The 20,244-nt window shown below is 42.2% G+C and overlaps 1 protein-coding gene and 1 long non-coding RNA gene across 5 annotated transcripts in view; both read right to left on the bottom strand.

Annotated features, from left to right (window-relative positions):
• The window catches only part of LOC311601766, a 116,377-nt gene extending 96,714 nt beyond the window's left edge, over positions 1-19,663 (bottom strand). For all 4 annotated transcript variants that reach the window (XR_014780647.1, XR_014780648.1, XR_014780649.1 and 1 more), the window contains exon 1: positions 19,395-19,663. This is a non-coding gene — a long non-coding RNA (uncharacterized lncRNA). The remainder of the gene's footprint in view (positions 1-19,394) is intronic.
• Positions 10,898-12,816, bottom strand: EZHIP (EZH inhibitory protein). Its single transcript, XM_084789748.1, has 2 exons — positions 12,719-12,816; positions 10,898-12,636 (listed from the first exon to the last, which is right to left on the bottom strand). The coding sequence occupies exon 2, from the start codon at positions 12,613-12,615 to the stop codon at positions 11,221-11,223; it is 1,395 nt and encodes a 464-aa protein (XP_084645874.1). The 5' UTR covers positions 12,616-12,636; positions 12,719-12,816; the 3' UTR covers positions 10,898-11,220.
• Positions 19,664-20,244: the final 581 nt, after the last annotated feature.

The following is a 20,244-nucleotide window of genomic DNA, read 5'->3' as shown; positions in this document are numbered from 1 at the left end:
AGGGGGACGGAGGGAGGGATGGAGGGAGAGAGGGAGGGAGGGACAGAGATAGAGAGAGACAGACAGAGAGACAGAGAGAGACAGAGAGACAGAGAGACAGACAGAGACAGAGACAGACAGACAGAACCTGGCTTGAGCATCTAAAACCTCAAAGCCCACCTTCAGTGGCACACTTCCTCCAACAAGGCCACACTTCGAAATATGGCCACTTCCTATGAACCTATGGGGCCTATTTTCATTCAAACTATTAAATGGATGGGGAAATTTTCCCAAGTCCATTCTCTGAAATGAAGAGCTTCAGGCGGTCAAAAGTCTCATGATAGGTTCTCTAGTCCTAAATGGTCATGTGGGGGGGGGGAGCGGGGAAGAGTTTGTGTATTTGTATCTATGGCAATAATAATTATAGAAGAAGATGTTATGAATTTGAGAGGGGTTTTGGATGGACATGGAAGGAGTTCAAATGGGAGACGGGTGGAAATGATGCAAATACTGCACGCTCATGTATGAAATTCTTTTGAAATTAAAAAAATGGATCTTTTTTAGATGAAGGGAAAGGCTAGATAACATAAAAACATGTGTGAATTATTCAAGGATTTGAAGAGGGCTGATACTTCAATTTGAAGAGGGGGAATTTGTTTTTCAATGGGTAAGAGGATGCTAACATTAATTTTCCAGGTAATAAGTGATAGTGCCTTGAAAAGGAGATTAAAGGGCTTTGAGTTGACTAATTGAATATGGAACATAGAGAGACATTTATGTAATCAATATATTTAAAGCTAACTTGCTGGAGTAACTAAGTTAATGATGTAATTCCCATAGATAGAATTTATTAGATAAAATATTACTTATATGGAATTGAAGAACATGAGATTAGTTTTATGTAAGCTTCTAGTAGTAATTGGACATTAACTAGGAGGTATGCAAAAGGGCAGAGTACACTGATATGCAGCCAAGAAAAGAAGAAAGGTCTAAAGAGATACATTTTAAAATTATAAGTGATAGTCAGTAGGAGAACATATGAATATTCATCAGATCATTAATCAGAGAGAGAGAGAGAGAGTCAAGAAAGAAGACTTAGAAGAGTTGACAGAATCCCAGCACTAAAAAATTTTCACAGGCTCTTAATGGCCACACTCTCCAGAGGATTAGCATGGTTCAGTGACAATGACATAAAGACACAAGTTGTCATAAAATCATATAAAAATAAACATTTGTTTAAAAAAATATACTTAATCATATCTGTGCATGCAGTTGCATTTCACCCCCTAGAATGATAAACACACACACACACACACACACACACACACACACACACACTCATATGATACTGATGTGATAGCACCTCCACTTTGAAAATAGCTTGGTACTCTTTTAGAATGTTAGAAACCATGTGTAGTGATATAGCTTTATCAATCAAATATCTGAGGCAGAAGAATGAGTTTGAATCCAGCTTGGATGAAGAAATGAGACTTTGTCTCAGCAAAATGTTAAACAGAGTTACCAGATAAGTCATCAATTTCCTTATTAAGTTTTACCCAAGAGAACTGAAAACCCATTCTATAAAAAGACTTGTATTTGACTTTCCAGAACTATAATCAAAATGGAAGCAATTAAATATCCATTATACTATACATGTATAATAATCTGTTTAAGCACAGGAAAGATTTTCCAAAACCCATAGTGGACGTCTGAAACTGCAGATAGCACCAAACCTATTATACTATATTGTTTTCCCATACTTACCTACCTGCATTAAATATAATTTATTAGTCAGTTACAGTAAGAGAATAATATTAATAAGTAATATTATATAGTATATTGAAATATTACATTGTAATGAAAGTAATTTAAAACTTTTTGAACTATTTCTACAATTTTCAACTTAATAGTTTTGGGCTGCAACTGATCACAAGTAACAGAAGGTACAAAGAGCAAAACAAAACTGTAGAGGAACAACCTATGGACTATTATGACCAAAATGCCACCTATTCTTATCCAGTGAAATGGTATTTACCAGTAAAAAGAAATCATAATGGGTAGTACTGATAAACTAGTGGTACATGTTTTAATATGGATAAACCTTGCAAATATGTTAATTTCAATAATCCATATGCAATATACAAAATACTATATAATACTTTATATGTATGCAAATGACTGGACTAGAAAGGAGATTAGAGTAGATAAAGCTCTAGAAACAAGGAAACGTTCACCTAAGTTCACCATGGTGAAGCAGGTAACTTACTGAGCTTCCTTACAGGAACATTAGTAAGAGGTTATTTACAGGAGCATGGCTGTACCTTAATAGCCAGATCACCAACATTTCCCACTCCAGTATGAAAGATGACTTTCTCACAGCCACATATGGAGTGTCTCCTTTGGTTGACTTTCCACACTATATAGCCTAGCAGCTTCAGAGATCACATGCAGCTGTGAGTGAATTACACAGAGAAAGGGTTGTGAGTGAAGAATGAAGTGGTTGGAATTTCAGACAAGTGTCTCATGACCCTCCCCACCCTCTCCTTCTGTAAGAGAATGTCAACAGACCAATCCTCAAGGCCTCCTGCAGGTAATCAGGCTGTTCTAATCAGATGGCAATAGCTGTGATGAACACAGGGTAGCTTCCACAACAGAGAGACTTGTATTTTGTTACCTGTGGACCTGTGTGGCTACATTTGTGTTGGCTTTCAGTTAATTAAGTGTTTTGTGCATTTCTCTTTCTGCTGTGATCTCCCACTACCAAAGAAAAACAATAAAGGAACTACGTGAATGAACAGTAATGTTCATATATGTCAGTGCAAAGAGAGCCTTCTTTTTCTTTTAAAAACAAATTCCTGGGCATGAAGCTTAGTAGTAGAACGCATAGCCCTAGGTTCAATTGCTAGCCTCCCTTCCCTCCCTTCCTCCCTCCCCCCACATCCCAGAGAGAGAGAGAGAGAGAGAGAGAGAGAGAGAGAGAGAGAGAGAGAAGGAGAGACAGAGAGTGAGGGAGGGAGGGAGGGAGAGACAGAGAGAGACAGAGACAGAGACAGAGACAGAGACAGAGACAGAGAGACACAGAGAGAGACAGAGAAGACCAAAGACAGAGAGGCAGAGACAGAATATGTGTGACTTACAATGAATACACTTCAAATATAAAACCGTGACTGATATGAAAGGTCTCGGGCCTGGAGAGATGGCTCAGAGGTTAAGGGCACTGACTGCTCTTCCAGAGGTTCTAAGTTCAATTCCCAGCAAACACATGGTGGCTCACAACGATCCATAATGTGATCTGGTGCTCTCTTCTGGCCTGCAGGTGCACATGCAGGCATAACACTGTATACATAATAATAAATAAGTTTAAAAAAAGAAAAGAAAGGTCTCAGCCTATTGTGAGTTGTGCCATCCCTAAGCTGGTCGTCCTGGGTTTGTATAAAGCAGGCTGACTATGCCATGAGGAGTAAGCCAGTAAGCAACACTCCTCCACAGCTTCTGTTTCAGCTTCTGTTTCCAGCTTCCTGTCTGGAGTTCCTGCCCTGACTTCCCTGAATGATGGAAATGTGATATGATAGATGTAAAAAGAAATAATCCCATTTGTCCCCACGTTGCTTTTGGTCATGGTGATTTATTGCAGCAATAGAAACCCTGAGACGTTAAGAATACACACACACACACACACACACACACACACACACACACACACACAGAGAGAGAGAGAGAGAGAGAGAGAGAGAGAGAGAGAGAGAGAGAGAGAATAAAAAACGAAATACACAAAGCTCAGTTTAGAGCATTTATAGACTTGGTTTTTTTAGTTTTCTTACAAGCATTCAGAATTCGTCTCACAAGACTCCATTCTAACAGGGAGGAACTGGGAGAAATAGAGGGAAGGGAAACTTTAATCAGAATATATTATATGAAAAAATAATATGTTTTCATAAAAACAGGAGGATTGTATCTTTTTAAAAAAATTCTTAGTCAGTTAAAATAAAATCAGGTGGCACAGCTCAGTTTAAAATTGCCAAGAAATAATATCTCTTCTAGTAGCTTCATTCTATTGTCTTTCAAAGTTTCAACCTTTTTACAGGCACCAGTTAATGACAGTTAATTTCTTCCAAAAATTAATGAACACATAATGATGGTAAAGATATTCTGAGGGGTCTCCCTAGTTTCAAGGCCAATTCTTCCTTCTGCTTGGAAGCATTTAATTCAACCTTTTCACTACTCTCATTCTGGAATTGAGGCGTGTCACACTTATCTACCATCAATTTCTGATGAACCATTAGAGATGGTAACATAAAACGTGCCAAATAATAACTGTGTGCTAGCCCACGGAGGAGCTCTCTTTGGAGCATCGGTTGTGCTTGACCATTCCCATGCTTCTCCTCCTGACCAATTATGTTACATTGCTTCAGTGCACATGAAGAAGCAACAATGGAAATGATTAAAGCATCTAAGGATTTTCATCTACTTATTTAAAATAGGAGTGAAAAACAATGACGTGTGAAATTGGTGGCAAATGACTCAACGGCAGCATAGAGAACAAATGGAGACTTTACTTCATTTAAGGTGTTCCATGTCCCTTGACATAGCTGTTGCACCCAAGTTGGGGGACCTGGCTAACTCTACTCTCAGGGGGAGCTAACATTGTCTTCTGGCCTCTACAGGCACCGGTCCCTGTCCCCCACTCTCACATAAGCTGTTCCTCTGAAAATGACACGTTCTATCCTTCAGGGAAGTTCCTTAAGCAGAATCGTAAACAACTCAAAACAGCTTCAGAAAGTCCCTAAAACTGACCAGATTTACTAGGCTCCTCTCTCCCAGAGTAAACAACAGAAGCTGAGAGCCCCCTCGGATGAATGGAAGCTGAGCTGCAAAGAAGACACTGAGTCCAGCCTAGCTCCCTGGAAGAAAAAGAAACCAGCTTACTTGCCTGGAAGGGCTTTAGACCAACTGAAACTCCTGGAAATGACACTCTCCAGCCTGGTGAGCTGCCTGCAGCTACGCAGTGTGCTCCAGGTTCCCAGCTTTTGTGAGCTGTCACCTGTGCTGGGGTGGCCCTTTTATGATGCAGCTGTCTGAGTTATTTCTACTCCTGTAAGTAACCCCTCACCCATATTCCTATAAGTAAGCCCAATAAAACTTACTGGTTCACCTAGTTGGACTTTGGTGGTATCAGTATATTTCATGGCTTCCCTTTCCGGCGTGAGTAGATGTGTGTATAGCATGTTCCCAGGAAAAGTTTTGTCACACGACAGTGACACTGAGTTACAGAAAAGCTTCTTACATGTGATCCTAAAGGCATGGTCCATAAAAGAAAAATAAAGACATTAGAATTCAGCAAAACTGACATTTTTCTGCTCACAAAGACACCATTAGAAGGAGAAAACAAAGAGCTAGCTAGGTACGGCAACACATCTAATCTAAGCCAGGAAGCTTCTGTTGATGTCAAGGCCGGTCTGCTTTACAGGAGTGAGACTGCATGAAAAGAACTCTCAGAACTCAGAAAGCAACCGACCGACAAGCAACTGCTGGAGTATTGACATAAAAGCATAGGAAAAGATTTTTAGCATCATAAGCCATTAGTAAATGGATGTTAAAAGCTACAGTGAGAAAAAAAAAACTACAGTGAACTTGGCATCATGCCACACATCTGTGATTCCAGTATTTGTGGAACACAGACAAGACTATTAATAAGGGTTCAAGGCCATCTTGACCTACATAGTGAGATCCTGTCTCAAATAAATAAATAGGTAAATAACAACATAAAAATAAAGGAAAACTGCAATGAAATACCACTATACATCTGTGAAATTTCTGAATTTAAAATATCTGGCTTTTGTCAAGTATTAGCAGATATATAGAATTGGAATTATATACTACTAATGAGAAAAAACTACATACAGTTTAGAAAATAATTTCTTATCCGGGCTTGGTGGCGCACATCTTTAATGCCAGCACTCGTGAGGCAGAGGCAGGGGGATCACTGTGAATTTGAGGCCAGCCTGGTCTACAAAGCGAGTCCAGGACAGCCAAGGATACACAGAGAAACCTTGTCTCGAAAAACCAAAAACAAACAAACAAACAAAAAGAAAGAAAATAACTTCTTTAAAATCTAAATAAACATTGAGTTGGGGGTATAACATACTTCCTTATACAGGGACCGGCCTAGGTTCCATCCTTATAAAACAAAACATCAAATAAATATTAACCATAGGAACCATTCATATCACTATTAGGTATTTACTCAAATATCTCTAGCTCTACAGAAATGTTCTTAAGAGACAAAATATGATAGCTAATAAAATAACTACCAACTTCTGTGTAGATCAACACCAAACTCTGAATTAACACAAAGACCCACACCTGCACAACTACAGAGAGTGAGAGCCTTTGGAAACCTCAGCCTAAATGTGGAATCTTTTTGAAACGTCTCTGGAGCCTCAAGACAAGCGGATCCGTTCAGAAGAAGGGACTGAAAATTTTAAGAGCCAGAGGAGGTGAATGACTCGAAGGAATCTGGTGTCTGGACACAACAGGAGTGACGTATATATGAACTCAGAGACTGTGATAGCATGCACACACTAGCCTAAATTCAAATCAGGTGGGAGTCCCAGCATTGAGAGGAAGATGTGGACCCGGGATGTTACCCTTGACCAAGAAGCTATTTGCATATTTTACCTGCTGGCAAAGGGAAAAGCCATTTTCTTCCATGGGGTGTCACTGGGTACATCAACCACACTCCAGGGCAGGTCTCATGCCCAGGAGTAGCAGGCCAACACAAAATGAACTCTACTGTATGTGTATGTGCACATTTTTTTGGTCTTATTGGTTTTTTAAAGTTTATTTTATTTTATTTTCTCTTCTCTCTTTTTCTTTCTTCCTTTCCTTTCCTTCCTTCCTTCCTTCCTTCCTTCCTTCCTTCCTTCCTGAGAAACAACCAGAAAAACAATGATGTTTGGTGTGTAGAGAGGTGAGGAGGATCTTGGAGGAGTTGAGGGAGGGAAAAGAATATGATGAAAATATAGTGAGTGAGATCTTTAAATTAATTGATTTTTAATTTGTGCATGGGATGACAGCTCAGTCTGTTAAGTGCTTGCTGGCACAGACAGCTGGCTTAATATAATTGGCAAGTTGGATGTCTCTGTCTCAGAAAACAAGGTGGAGAGTTCTAGAATGATATACCCAAAATTTATCTCTGATGTACAAAACACACACACACACACACACACACACACACACACACACACACACACACAGAGAGAGAGAGAGAGAGAGAGAGAGAGAGAGAGAGAGACAGAGAGAGAGAGAGAGAGAGAGAGAGAGAGAGAGAGAGTCCTTGTAATATAATTAAAAGCCAGGTGATTTACTTTAAACCTCTTGCCTATAAAATAAAGTGATATAATTAGCTGGCATGTATTCACTCAAAAAATCATCAATAATAATGCATTTAGAAATCGACAACATTATGTTTAAGTCCATATCAGAGGTATTCACTGTTACTGTAGCCAGTGACAAAAGGAGGACCTAAATATTTCAGATTAACCTACTTGTCAAGTAACAGACAGTGAGACAAGAGAAAAACAGAATTCAAACCTCAAAACAAACTGTAGAGCTAGTCTATGTCAGCCATGGGATTTTGAAAATCATAGAATTGCCCCTTCCCTCACTTTCCACAACTGTAAAATTTAAATAAATGTTGGCTCTCCATTAATGATAAGGTGTAAGACCTATTGCATTAGATTTGTCTGTTTGTAGGGCTTGGAGTGTGGCTAGGTGGTAGAGTGCTTGTTTAGCATTTTCTGGGGCAAATGAATAAATGAATGGCTAGTCTGTTTCCAGTCTGAGCCACTGAAGACTGTAAAGTTACTCTAGAAAAAGAAACAGAACAATGAATATATGTTCAGAGGCTAATGAAGTAGCTTAGTTGGTAGAGTGCTTGCTCTCAGAAAGCCATGGGTGCAATCATAAGCCCCACAGAAATTAGGTTGTGCTGCCACATGCCTGTGGTCTTGGGACTTTGCAAATGAAAGCAGGAAGCTCAGCCGTAGGTCAGTTTTGGCCGCATACCAACTTTGAAGCCAGCCTGGGCTATACGATACCTTACCTGAAGGCAAGAAAACAAACAAACACATAAATAACAAAGTCCCTTATGTCCTCCGTACTTGTTTTCGTTTCAAAGATTCCCTGACACATATATCTAATGGGGTTTTATTCTCATGTTAAATTTAAATCTTATCTTTTCTGTATTTCATTAGTGAAGATAATGAAGCCCATCATATTACTTCTAGAAGTATAAACAGCCTGACTATATACACCATTGTTATCATTGGGCACACTGTTGAATGAGTAAGGACATTTTGCAGTAGAGATGATAGGAGATTGGTGACAGTGGCGGCTCTAAGAATCACCCTCCTCTGACCGTAAACCCACATGAAAACAAGTATAGAGAACAAAAACGCAATGCATGTTATCTTAGTTAGAGTTTCTATTGCTGTGATAAAACCACATGACCAAAAGCAAGTTGTGTGTGTGGTGGGGGGGGGGGGGAGGTGGGGGATGGGGGAGGTGGGGAGGTGGGGAGGTGGGGGAGGTGGGGTGTGTGTGGAAGTAATCTGGTTTACACAGCCACTTCACAAAGCAATCATCAAAGGCACGCAGGGCAGTAACTGAGGCAGAAGCCATGGAGCTGGCTTGCTCCTTAGGACTTGCTCAGCCTTTTTTTTTTCTTCCTTTCTTTCACATTTTTCATAATTTTTTTTATTCATTCACTTTACATTCCTTCTGATTGGGAATTAAGCATCCTCCCTAGGGTCCTCCTAGCTATTTAGCTTCTTTAGGTCTGTGGATTGTAGTGTGGTTATTCTGTATTACGTGGGTAATATCCTCTTATGAGTATATACCATGCGTGTCTTTTTGGGTCTGGGTTACGCCACTCAGGATGATCTTTTCAAGTGCCTTTCTTATACAACCCAGGGCCACCTGCTGAGAGATGGTACGCCTCCACACACAACCCCCCCACACCACACCACAGCTCCCCTCTTGTGAGCTGAGCCTCTCACATGAATCATTAACGAAATGTCCTCCAAGCTTGTTAAAGGCCAATTTATGGAGGCATTTTCTCATTGCACTCTTCATTATCACAGATATTTTCAACAAATCTAGGTTATAAGATACCATTGAATGCCTGAAAACTCAAGTGAATATAAAAAAAAAAAACCTGTAACATTACGTATATGGTATCAGTATCTGTATTGGAGGAAAGGATAAACTGTCAGCACTCTGTGCCTGTGGAGTCCACACTCACAGATCCAACCAACAACATTATCAAAACATTTAGGATGGCTATGCTGGACTCTCTGCAGACCAGGCTGGCCTCAAACTCAGAGAGCTCCGCCTGCCTCTGCCTCCCGAGTGCTGGGATTAAAAGTGTGCCAAGCTGGGCTGTGTGCATTTTTATTACTTCCTAAACAGTATTAATACCTTCTTGTTTGTCACTGAACTTAGTATAGTAAGAGTTTTGTACCTTTTGCTCCCACTGCTAGCTAGCTTTATGACTACATTTGGGGCCTAAAAGAGTGAGAGAGGGAGGGAGGGAGGGAGGGAGAGAGAGAGAGAGAGAGAGAGAGAGAGAGAGAGAGAGAGAGAGAGAGAGAGAGAGAGAGAGAGAGAGGAGAGAGCGCAAGCAGGCGCGCGCAATCACAGGCACGCGCACTTGCGCACACCCGCACACATGTGCACTCGCATGCACGCGCACTCGCACAGGCATGCGCAAGTGTGCGCGCGCACGTTTTTTTTATTGTACCTTAGGAAGAGCCCTGAGACTAGCAAGCTTACAAGCCCTGGAAACAGTCTTTGGGAATGAGGTCATCTGAAACTTTTTCTTCAAAGGTACGGCAGGGTATTAGGACCTAGTAGATGCTTCCTGTTTCTGTGAAATGCCAGATCTTAAGAAGCATTAATAGGGCCGGGCATGGTGGCACACGCCTTCAGGCGGATCACTGTGAGTTCGCGGCCAGCCTGGTCTACAAGGTGAGTGAGTCCAGGACAGGCAAGGCTACACAGAGATACCCTGGCTTGAAAAAAAAAAACAACACTATAGGGCTTAAGAATTATTTTCTAAATTATGATGGGTTAGGACTAAGCCAGGGTCTTTATCTGTATTGGCATATACGAGAAAAAGAGAGGAAGAAATGGGGGGAGGAGCAGGTTTCCTGCCCTCATTTACTTTTTAACTCTCTCTTTGATCCCCTACTATGCTTCAAGCTTAAGTTTTGGAGCTGCTAATTTCTGTTATAGTAATTCTGTGGTCAAACTGAAAAATGTGAAACACCCTATCCATGTGTTGCTCTCCAAATGTCTACCTTTTGTATATACGAACACTTTTCACAAGATTTTTCATCAACGCCCACTTAAGTATTTGCTGAGAACCACGCCTTTTAGTTATTAACCTTACGTCGCTGTCGCCCTATGACCAAGCCTCATCACAGACCTCAGAAAGTCCACCCCCCTTTTCCCCCTCTACCTACCCACTTCCAAGACATACCGTTCTACCATAGAAACTGAATGCCCCTCTCCTCAGGCACTGCACCCCAGCTATCTTTTCCTCAGTCTTTTTCCCCCGCCCGTCCCTTTACATTTTTTCCTCCCCACCGGAGATTATGTCACTCTACCCTTTTCCGACTCTTCACAGGTTTATTTTTCCCCAAGTTATAAACCACCTATGCTAAGAAGCTGTACAAGTGGCCTAAGTAGTAACTTGTTAGGCAGAGCTCCGTATCAGATGGTGGAAATAAATATCTAGGCCAGTAGCTTACCCCTCATTCCTTCCAAAGAGCCAGCCAGCATGATAATGACGCTCCTTAATTCTCCAAATATGAAATTCTAAAATCCCATCACAATAAAGAGACCAACATTTTAAAATCAAACTTCAAACTTTATTAAAGTATTTAATTCCAGGAAAGCAACTTGAAAAACTAAACTCTGAGGCAAAAACAACAAAGAACCCAGGCTGTTTTAAAGGTAAGGGGAGCGCTGAGTGGAATCAAAGGCCTTGTAAGTGCTGGAGGGTTGAGGCTTGGGTGACAGGAGGGCTACAAAACTCAATCCTGGGGAGTAGGTAAAAATCTTAGAAACCTCACAGGTAAGCACACAAGAAACTGTAAAGGAGCTGATTTCTTTTGTGAGTCTGAGATAACACGCACAGTCACAGCATGGGTGGAGGAGGACAGTGAGGGACATACCCTACATCTCGTCCCCTGCCTCACCGCTAGGGGCATCCTCGTCGTCGGCTTCGTCGTCGGCTTCGTCGTAGTCTTCGTCGTCGTCTTCTTCTTCTTCTTCCTCTTCCTCCTCCTCCACCTCCACTGGCTCCCCCCAAGAGAAAGAATCTAGATTATCCAGGTCAGGAATGAGAGCATGCCAAAGAGTATTAGGATTAGCATTAGAAGGAGAGGGTACATCACAGCACAGGCTATGGTCTTCCCGTGTCTTCACGGGGGAAGACCGAGACCGAGAAGTTGAAGCACTTAACTCCTTTTTATCTTTGGGGGTTGAATGCCTGATGCCCTGATGAAACTGGCTAGGAAGAGGATAAATCCTACCAGGAGGGGAAGGGGAAGAGGCCCGCATACGGACTGGGCGCCTTGGAGGAGATCTTGAGGCTGCCGGCAAGGATCTCTCTGGAAACTCAGTCCACGAGGTGGAAGGGCCTTCTCCTGGGCGGCTGCGGCGTCCAGGTTCTTCCTCTTCCATCGCTCCACGGCGTTGCCGGCCAGAGCTGGGACTGGATACACGGCGGCTGCGGCGGCTTCTGGTTCTTGACCGGCTGCTTCTCTCAGGGCTGGAAACCAGCATACTGCCGCGGAACACAGGAACCCTTGGAGGGGCCCGAGGGCGTAAATTCCAGCCTTTATCTCGGGCATCAGGCCGAACTGCAGTAGGGCTGGCCTGCTCCTCTTCTTCCGAGGAGGAGACCCTGAGCTGAAGAACAGGTGCTGCAACAATGCGGGAGCGGAGAACCCAGCCTCCCTGGGCCACACGGCCTCTGCGATCAGAGCTGGTCACGCCTTCACCGAGGCAGAGAATCTTCTGGCCAGGAGGAGTGGACGGGCCGCTGTCATAGCTGTACACGGATGCACCCCCGGCATCGCCAGCCACAGGCACGGTGGTGTCAGCGGTTGGACTCAGGGTCGCCTCCTCCTCCTCCTCCTCCTCCATCTCCACGGCTGGTGGAGACACACGACGTGACTTGGTGGCGGAGCTCCCGAGGGCAAGCCCTGGGGATTTCAGGCTCCTCACCGAAAGTTCCGAACGGCGATGCTGCTGATGGCGGCTGCTAGGCTGAGAACGCAGAGATGACATCGCCCACCCCGAAAACTGATGCCCGTCCGGGCTATAGCGGCTGGGCTGCTTCCTCTTTCTACTGCTCTTTCTCTGAGCCGGGGGCCCGCCTTCCAACGCTTGGCCTACCTCTTCCAGGCCGCCTCCGCCGCTCGTGTTGGGCTGGTCAGGCTCCAGTTCCACTTCCAGTTCGGCTGGAGGGTCCCTGGCACCCTGGAGGTCGTCAGATCGAGTCTCGGGCCCAGAAGATGCCCTCGGACTTCCAGCAGCCACGGAGATGGTGCCAGATGCCGCCATTTCGGCCGCGAGACCACCACCCTGGGCCGAGAGAACTGAAGTGAGGGGAGTTTGTTCACCTTGTGAGTCAGTAATGTCCTTAGGCATCTCCATTTCCCCTTACACTTGGCTCTGGCGGCGGCGCCTCGGCTTCTCTGAGGAGGAGAAGGCAGCGGGAGGAGCAGAGACGGCTTGCGACCTCTTCTTCGCTCGGCAAAATGGCTTCTGGCCGGCCCCTGCGGAGGCTGGATAAGAAGCCTCCAGGGTGGGTGGGGCTAGTCCGACACTCGCCTCTGATTGGCCAGCTGTAAAAACTCATGAACCTACCAAATGCCACTTCCGAGAGTCTTTCCCGCCGAATCGCCCGCCGCCTCGCACCACTTCCTGATTCACCACTTCCTGCTGTGCGGGCGGCTAGGGCGGTTTCTAAAGGTTTATGGCGCGTTAGTCCGCACAATCTCGCTCTCCAGGCTCAATAGTCTAAATTTCGCAGTCCTCTCACCCCGGCTGCAGACTGTTTGGGGTAGGAACCTCTACACGCATTATATGCAACATCCGGAAAGTTTTTTTAATTTTAAAGATTTACGACACGCTGACCAATAAGCTCTAACTCCTCCGACATTCAGGACCTTACGGTGCTCCTTTAAGCAACCAGGACCTGCTAGAGGTCTAAGTAGGTTTTAAGTTTCCGGAGAGATGTAAGGGACGGGTGAGGAGGTCCACAACGTCCTGAATTTTAAATGTTCAGCACGGAATGTCAGGTCCCAAACACTAAACTGAGCTTTATGATTTTACAGTAAGAATTCATGCACAGAGGCACAGGTCAGACGGTCTAAGAGTCACCTGATGAATTAATTGACTTGGGCTCCTCTTCTGGGCGGTTTTGTTTTGTTTTGCTTTACTGTCTGCGCAGACTTTTAAATTCCAATATTTATACACATTTTCAAATTATTCCAAACGGATGCTGGTTTTGGTAGCCCAAAACAAAAAAGGAGATGTACCAAAAACCAGCACCTAAATGTTCTCATACCGACAATCAAATCCTGGGAAGGTTAAAATTATAATGCATGCACATTTCTTAGTTTTATGAAAATAGCTCTCTTCATGCATAAGTACTGTTTGTAACTTGTTTGGAGTGTCCAGAAAAGGCATTTTCCATGTTAGTGAATATATGATGACAAGGAGCTGGGTGGGGTATCTCACACCTGTGATTGTAGCATGAGTGACAGGTAAGAGGAGGATTTCAATTTGAAGATCCCCCTGGGCTACAACAAAATATTTAAGGAGGAAAAATATGTTTTCAAACATTCTTCTACGGACCAATATTTGTGCTCTTTCCATTTTTTTTCATATCAGTGTTAGATACACATGAGTGTGCTCATTAAAGACTGTTCATATACTTAAATGTGTCTTTATTATGGAGCAATTCTCAGAGGAAGGAATTAGTGGTATAAGCCCATGCACATTTATAATTTTAGCAGAAGCAAATGGGACACTTAACAGAATGGATGAGCAACTGGACTGGGAAGCAAAAATAGAATATAGAATGGTATTTGGTATCTCTTCACAGCAACAAAACATTAAGACATATATTTTTCCTGGGTATTTTGAATGAGATTTCCCAACTTTAAAATAAATTCAATAAAGTTTTTGGAAAATATATAAAGAATGCCCATATCAAATATTACAATAAATGTATTTAGCATAGTCACTAGCTGTAAAATCTATATTGTAAACCCTGAATTATATTTCTCTATGCCAAGATCAGAAATTATAAAAAGAAAAACTTGAAATGCCATTGCCTGTAACATGTTAAAGTATCAGGCACCAAACAATAAAAACTCACAAAACACTTGCTCAGAAATCACCATGTCATTTCTGAAATTTAAAAAACTGCCATTAATCCAAGTTGCAGCATGGTTAACTGTGAGTCAGAACAAAGCTTCTTCAAATTTTCTCTGTTCATGGCTCCTGCAGAGCCTCCCCCCAAAAATTTATGGAGCCCAAGGTATGAAGGTATATAAAATAGGCATACCAATAAAACACTTGCTAATACTAAGTCATAAAGAAATTAACTTTAAAATAGTTCTCTTGTATACATATAATTCTGTCATTTAGTAAAGATGATGGTAATTTTTCATACTAATGAGATGGATGCCCTTATTTATTTTTGTACAAAGAATTAAATCTTGACTGGATATTTGATATTTCAGGACAGAGCATCTTCAAAGATTTTCAGAATTTATCAATGCTTTATAACTGTCACTGTCTAAAATGTTGTTTTATATTTAAAATGTAGCATAAGTATGTAATAATACAAAATGTTTGGAGTATGCATAGAGCCATTTCGGAAATTATTAAAAATTCTGTAGCAACCCCAAGCAAATACTCATCGTACATTTTGTGGTAATCAGGTCCGCAACTCAAAAACAAAAACAAAAACAAAAAACAAACAAATGTTCTAAACTCTAAACAATCCAAAGAGAAGCTAATATGAGATACACTAAAAAGAATTCTAAAAATATTAATTCTAACTTTTTAAATTATTACACCATAATAATGTTTCTGTAAGAACAGAAATCTTTGTATGTAGCCATAACAAACAACAGTTTCTGAGTTGAGGCGTGCCAGGTACCAGGGATGCCACTGTGTGATGCAGAGTACATGCCTGCTGTGTGAACAACCAAGTCTGAAATGAAGTTGTAGGATGCTACATAGGAGAACTCTGTCCCAAACACCCCAAACTCATTATGCATTTGATACTGAATTAATTTTTTGTTACTGTGTGGTACTCTATGCTGCTACAAACTATTTTCTCCAGCCCCACAATTCAGTTGAACAACTCGATATGGGACTGTTTGTCACTCACAGTTTAATTAGCTGATGATGAGAAAAATGATATTACAAAATTGAAAGAAAAATCATCACCAGGATTCTATACAAAGCTCAGTAGAAGTTGTGACACTGATCCTAAAGTATACATGTTTATGGACAACTCAAAGTCTGCCAAAATCATCCAGAATAAGAAACTTGAAGGACTTTTACTGTAATTTGTGTATACAAATAGTCTATTTTTACAGGACTAAAGATAGGTAGATCTTTATTCACATAAAAATATAGAAATAGACAAACAGCAACAAAGGGAAAAAGCCAGAATTCCCAAACAAGACACATCTAAAGGCTCAGCCCACAGCAAATCTAGCAGTGCAATGCCTAGGAGGGAACAGGAGATATGGGTGAAAGTAAGCACGGCTGGACTGACTGCTTAGCAAGCCACAGGCAGAACATCAAATGTGGCCTCCAACCCGAGCCATCCACAAAAAATCAACTTCACAAGATAAAGCTTATATCCTTCCTATAAGTGCAGTCTCTCAAGATGAGCACAGTCCAATTTAAAAGTTTACTTTCTTAGGCCTGGTCCAATAATCGACTTAAATGAGCGAGCACTGATTGGAATCTTGATATATTTGAAAAACAAACAAACAAATCTCTTTTCTTATATATAAAACTTCTCATATTCACAGGCTATTAAGAGGGGATGATGCAAGATCCTTAGGGTCAATCTTAGAATTCTCCCTACCAATTTGTCTTCAGGGCCCTAGGATCCAGAAGGCTGCTCCATGTATGAAAGTTGTTTAGCCCATCCAACATCCTACAAATTTCTCATCATGCTACACTATTCCAAAACTCATCCAAATCACACATATATTCAAATCCTGACTATCATCCATCCAATACAACTTCTGGAGTACATGAACTGTGGGTGAGTGTCACTCTCAAAGCGACAAGTTATCTTTTCTTAACATTTCAGCACACAATGATAACATTTTATCTATAAGCACTGTGATTTAATATGGGCCTTTGCTTCCTACCTAGTTCCAAAGCCTCACCCACTTTTTAAGTGTCTGCAGTGGTTAGCTTAAGATTTCATCTGATTAAAAAATCAATCAATCAATAAATGAATAAATAAAAATTTAAAAAGATTTCATCTGATTAGTTCTGCCCCCTCTCAAATAAGATCTGTCCTGTAAGGAGAACTGATTTGTGGCTTTATTTACCTTTATAAAATCCTTTTTCCCCCCATAAGCCTAACACATATAGTCTTCAAATGACATAAATAAGGATGTTCACAGTGGCATTATTGGAAATAGCCACAAATGACAATTCAGTATTCACCAATAATTTAATGCATAATCTGTGGCCCCTTCAAATTATTGCTACAATGAATAAATTAAGATATTATCTAATATCATACTGTGTTTGCATGACTAGGAAAAGACTAAGATATGACAGAGTTATATCTACTGTTGAATTTTACTCAAGGTTTTACAGAACAAAACCCATGTTAATAGATCAGATTAAGCCATGTCTCTCTCTCTCTCTCTCTCTCTCTCTCTCTCTCTCTCTCTCTCTCTCTGTGTGTGTGTGTGTGTGTGTGTGTGCGCGTGTGCGTGTGTGTGTGCGCGTGTGTGCGTGTGCGTGTGCGTGTGTGTGTGTGTGTGTGTGTGTGTGTGTGTGCACTGTCTGAACTGACGGCTTTGACCAATTATTATATAGATTTGAAAATGTATACTCTCACTCCTAGTTTCCCAATCATTCTTTTACTGGGTTAGCAATGTATAAATGCTTCCCTTTTTTTTTTAAGTGGGTGACTGTATTGAAATCTTGAATTTTCATCAGTAATTTCGATTTCTAATCCTAGTGAAATAGTGACACCATTTTCTGAGGAAGGTGTGACTAGCTCCCTAAGAGCATGCAGAAGGAGACAGGTGGAGTGTTCATAATACAGAGCTCAAGCAGAAGGCCTTACAAGATTCTCTTAATTCTAGTCGTCACTTAACACGTGACTTTCAGCAAGTAACTTAGTCTTTCTAGCCCTGGGTTCCTCCTGTACAGCTCACTTCTTTGCATTGTTTTCTCCAAAATTTAGCAAACAGAAATGTCCACATTATGAAGTCCACATTATTAATGTGTACTTATGGTGGGATTAGAGTAAAACAGATCCTGTTTTATAAATACTAACACCAGCAAATGAGAGATGTTCACTGTACATATGTTGGAACATTCATTTAATTTTATTTGTTTGGTTTTTGTTGTTGTTGTTTGGTTGGTTTTTGTTTTCCAGATAGGGTTTCTCTGTGTAGCCTTGGCTGTCCTGGACTCACTCTGTAGACCAGGCTGGCCTGGAACTCACAGGGATCCGCCTGCCTCTGCCTCCTGAGTGCTGGGATTAAAGGCGTGTGCCAGTGCCACCACCACCACTGGGCTAGCCATTTAATTTTATTATGGATACCTTTAGTTGTGGAAAGGAGGCAGTGCCCTGTAATAAGTAATTCCAGATTATATTGAGCAGTAACTTTCAGGCTGCACCTTGCCCGCCCTGGAGAATTTTGCTTTCTAACTCAATAGTTGGCCCAACGTCTGAGTTCAACTGTCAAAGTAAAATGAACCTGTATCTTCTGTATGCAAGTAAACAAAATTCATCTGTCCAGCACCAATTATAAGGTAATATCTGACACACAACTTATTTGTAAGAATAACATATAACCACCGGTGAATTTACTACATCAAGCCGGGAAGACATGGGCAGAGCAAAACCATATTAACACCACCAGACTCCACAACTTAACCAAACACACCAGACCAACAAATATTGAAGTCCATTCACCTTGACAATAAAAGAAGGAGAATCCTAGTGCAAGGTCATGGTACACGCACTGGCCTATCACTTGGCCACTGGCCATGGGCACTAGCCAACACAAAGGACCTCCAGCTCAGTCTCCAGCTCAAGTGTAGTTTATCCTGCAATGGACACACAGCCCATTTCTAATTGGCATTCAAATTGGTCTGCCATTGGAATCTTAAAAACCTGTGCCCAGAACAATACACTATCATGCCATCTGTTCCTAAAACTTACTACCTGGTACCTAAAGATATATTTCCTTACCCTTTACTAATCAAGCTTTCCACCTGTGTCTTCAATACTGCCTTTCGGAGCTCTGCAAGCTCTTTAACCTTTTCTTAGCAATTCTGTAACATAAATGCATATCTACATATGCGCATATCTATATACACGCACAGTTTCACTGTGTGAATTATTATGTGGGATCTGAGAATATGCCCAACTATAGGTTGAAATCACTAGTACTTAGTAAAAAGAAAGCAAATTAACGATATAGTTTTCAATTTTATTGTTATCCATCAAATTTTGACATTACGGAAAGGCAAACTTCCCCACCTATGTTTCTGACGTAGCATGCCCGTGGTGTCATTTGCCCATATTTTTATGTAAAATGTTTACAGATTATTTGTACAGAAATTGCGACACTTAGCCTTTACTTTTCAAAATTACTTACAAGATTTTAAAAACTAAAGAGAAATAATAACCTTTCAATAAATTAACAAAATCATTTGCTTCTAAAGCCACAACCTCTCCACAATCTCTATAACTCCTTTAAACTTGCCCCCACTCCCGTTTCTTTGCTGTTTATCATGCATTTCCAAACCACAGACTTATACTGACTGTACTATACTGTAAAAATGGCCACTTCTGGTTTCAGCTCCCTCGAGGAAAGAAGTTGAAAATCCACGCACGCGTGTGCAAGCACACAAGTGCTGCCTTCTTAGGAGACAACACTGGATAAACGTGATAAATGGCTTTAAAAAAACCCACCACATCAAAGAACTGAGATTGCAAGGGTAAACCACTTCAAAAGACATAACACTGAATATTTAAATGCTAAATGTGTGGAGGCTAAAAGTGGAATAGCAGGGGAGTGAGTCCACTCCGTGGACTTTACCTTCAGGAAAATGTCCTGGGGTCCAGGCAGCTCCAAACAGTAAAGGGAATCAAAACCAGCGCACCTGCTGCCTAAGCCAGTTGGCTTGTGGCGATGCCCCCCGTGCAGGCGCAGGCGCTGCCTCTTCCTGCAGAATCCGCAGCTGTAATCTTGCACTGCCAAGGCTGCAAGGGCACAACCTTTTGCCCTGAACCGCGCCTCCTCCGCAGAGCCCGGTTACATCCCCCAGGCGCTAGGCGTTCCACTGGAACTTGGCAGAAGAGCCCTTAAGGCTGAGGCCTGGCGCAGATTGAGCGCGTCCTAGCGCTTGCGCTGCGTGCCCTGGGATAATAGCTCATCAGCGAGAGCACCTTCTGCTGCAAAGGCCCCCTGCGGGCGGCGCATGGGGCTGTGCACCCGCTGGTGCCTGGCCTCTCCAGCGCAGCTTTCCTCGCTTAGGAGCTTTGCCTCCGCAGTGTTCAAAAGACTCAGGTCCTCAGCATGGACGCCAGGCTGCTGTGCTAGGGCCAGAGACAAGGTAGCTGGAGGTGGGGGCGGGGAGAGCACAGGAAATTCTACTTTGGCAGTGCGGATTGGCAGTGGTTGTCTTCCTTTTGTGCCCCCTCCCCATCCCCACCCACAAGCCCCCTGGCTTCCTCAGTCCTAAAAGCAAAATTGACAGTCTTGATCCTGCAGGGATCTGGGGGGGGGGGGGCGGAAGGGGAAGGTCAAGTGTTAAAAACTTAGTAGGTCAATCCTTTGCTTCTTTGGAAGGCTAGCATCAGTCACTTGTTGAAAATGAAGCCAAGCTGCTTTCCTTGGTTGGTGCAGCGTGTTGGTGCGGTGTATCTGCAGCCAGCCCCCTCTTTCC

Source organism: Acomys minous (genome assembly GCF_964271855.1).
Source record: "Acomys minous genome assembly, chromosome: 7".
NCBI lineage: Eukaryota > Metazoa > Chordata > Mammalia > Rodentia > Muridae > Acomys > Acomys minous.
This window is presented reverse-complemented; position numbering and strand designations above follow the sequence as displayed.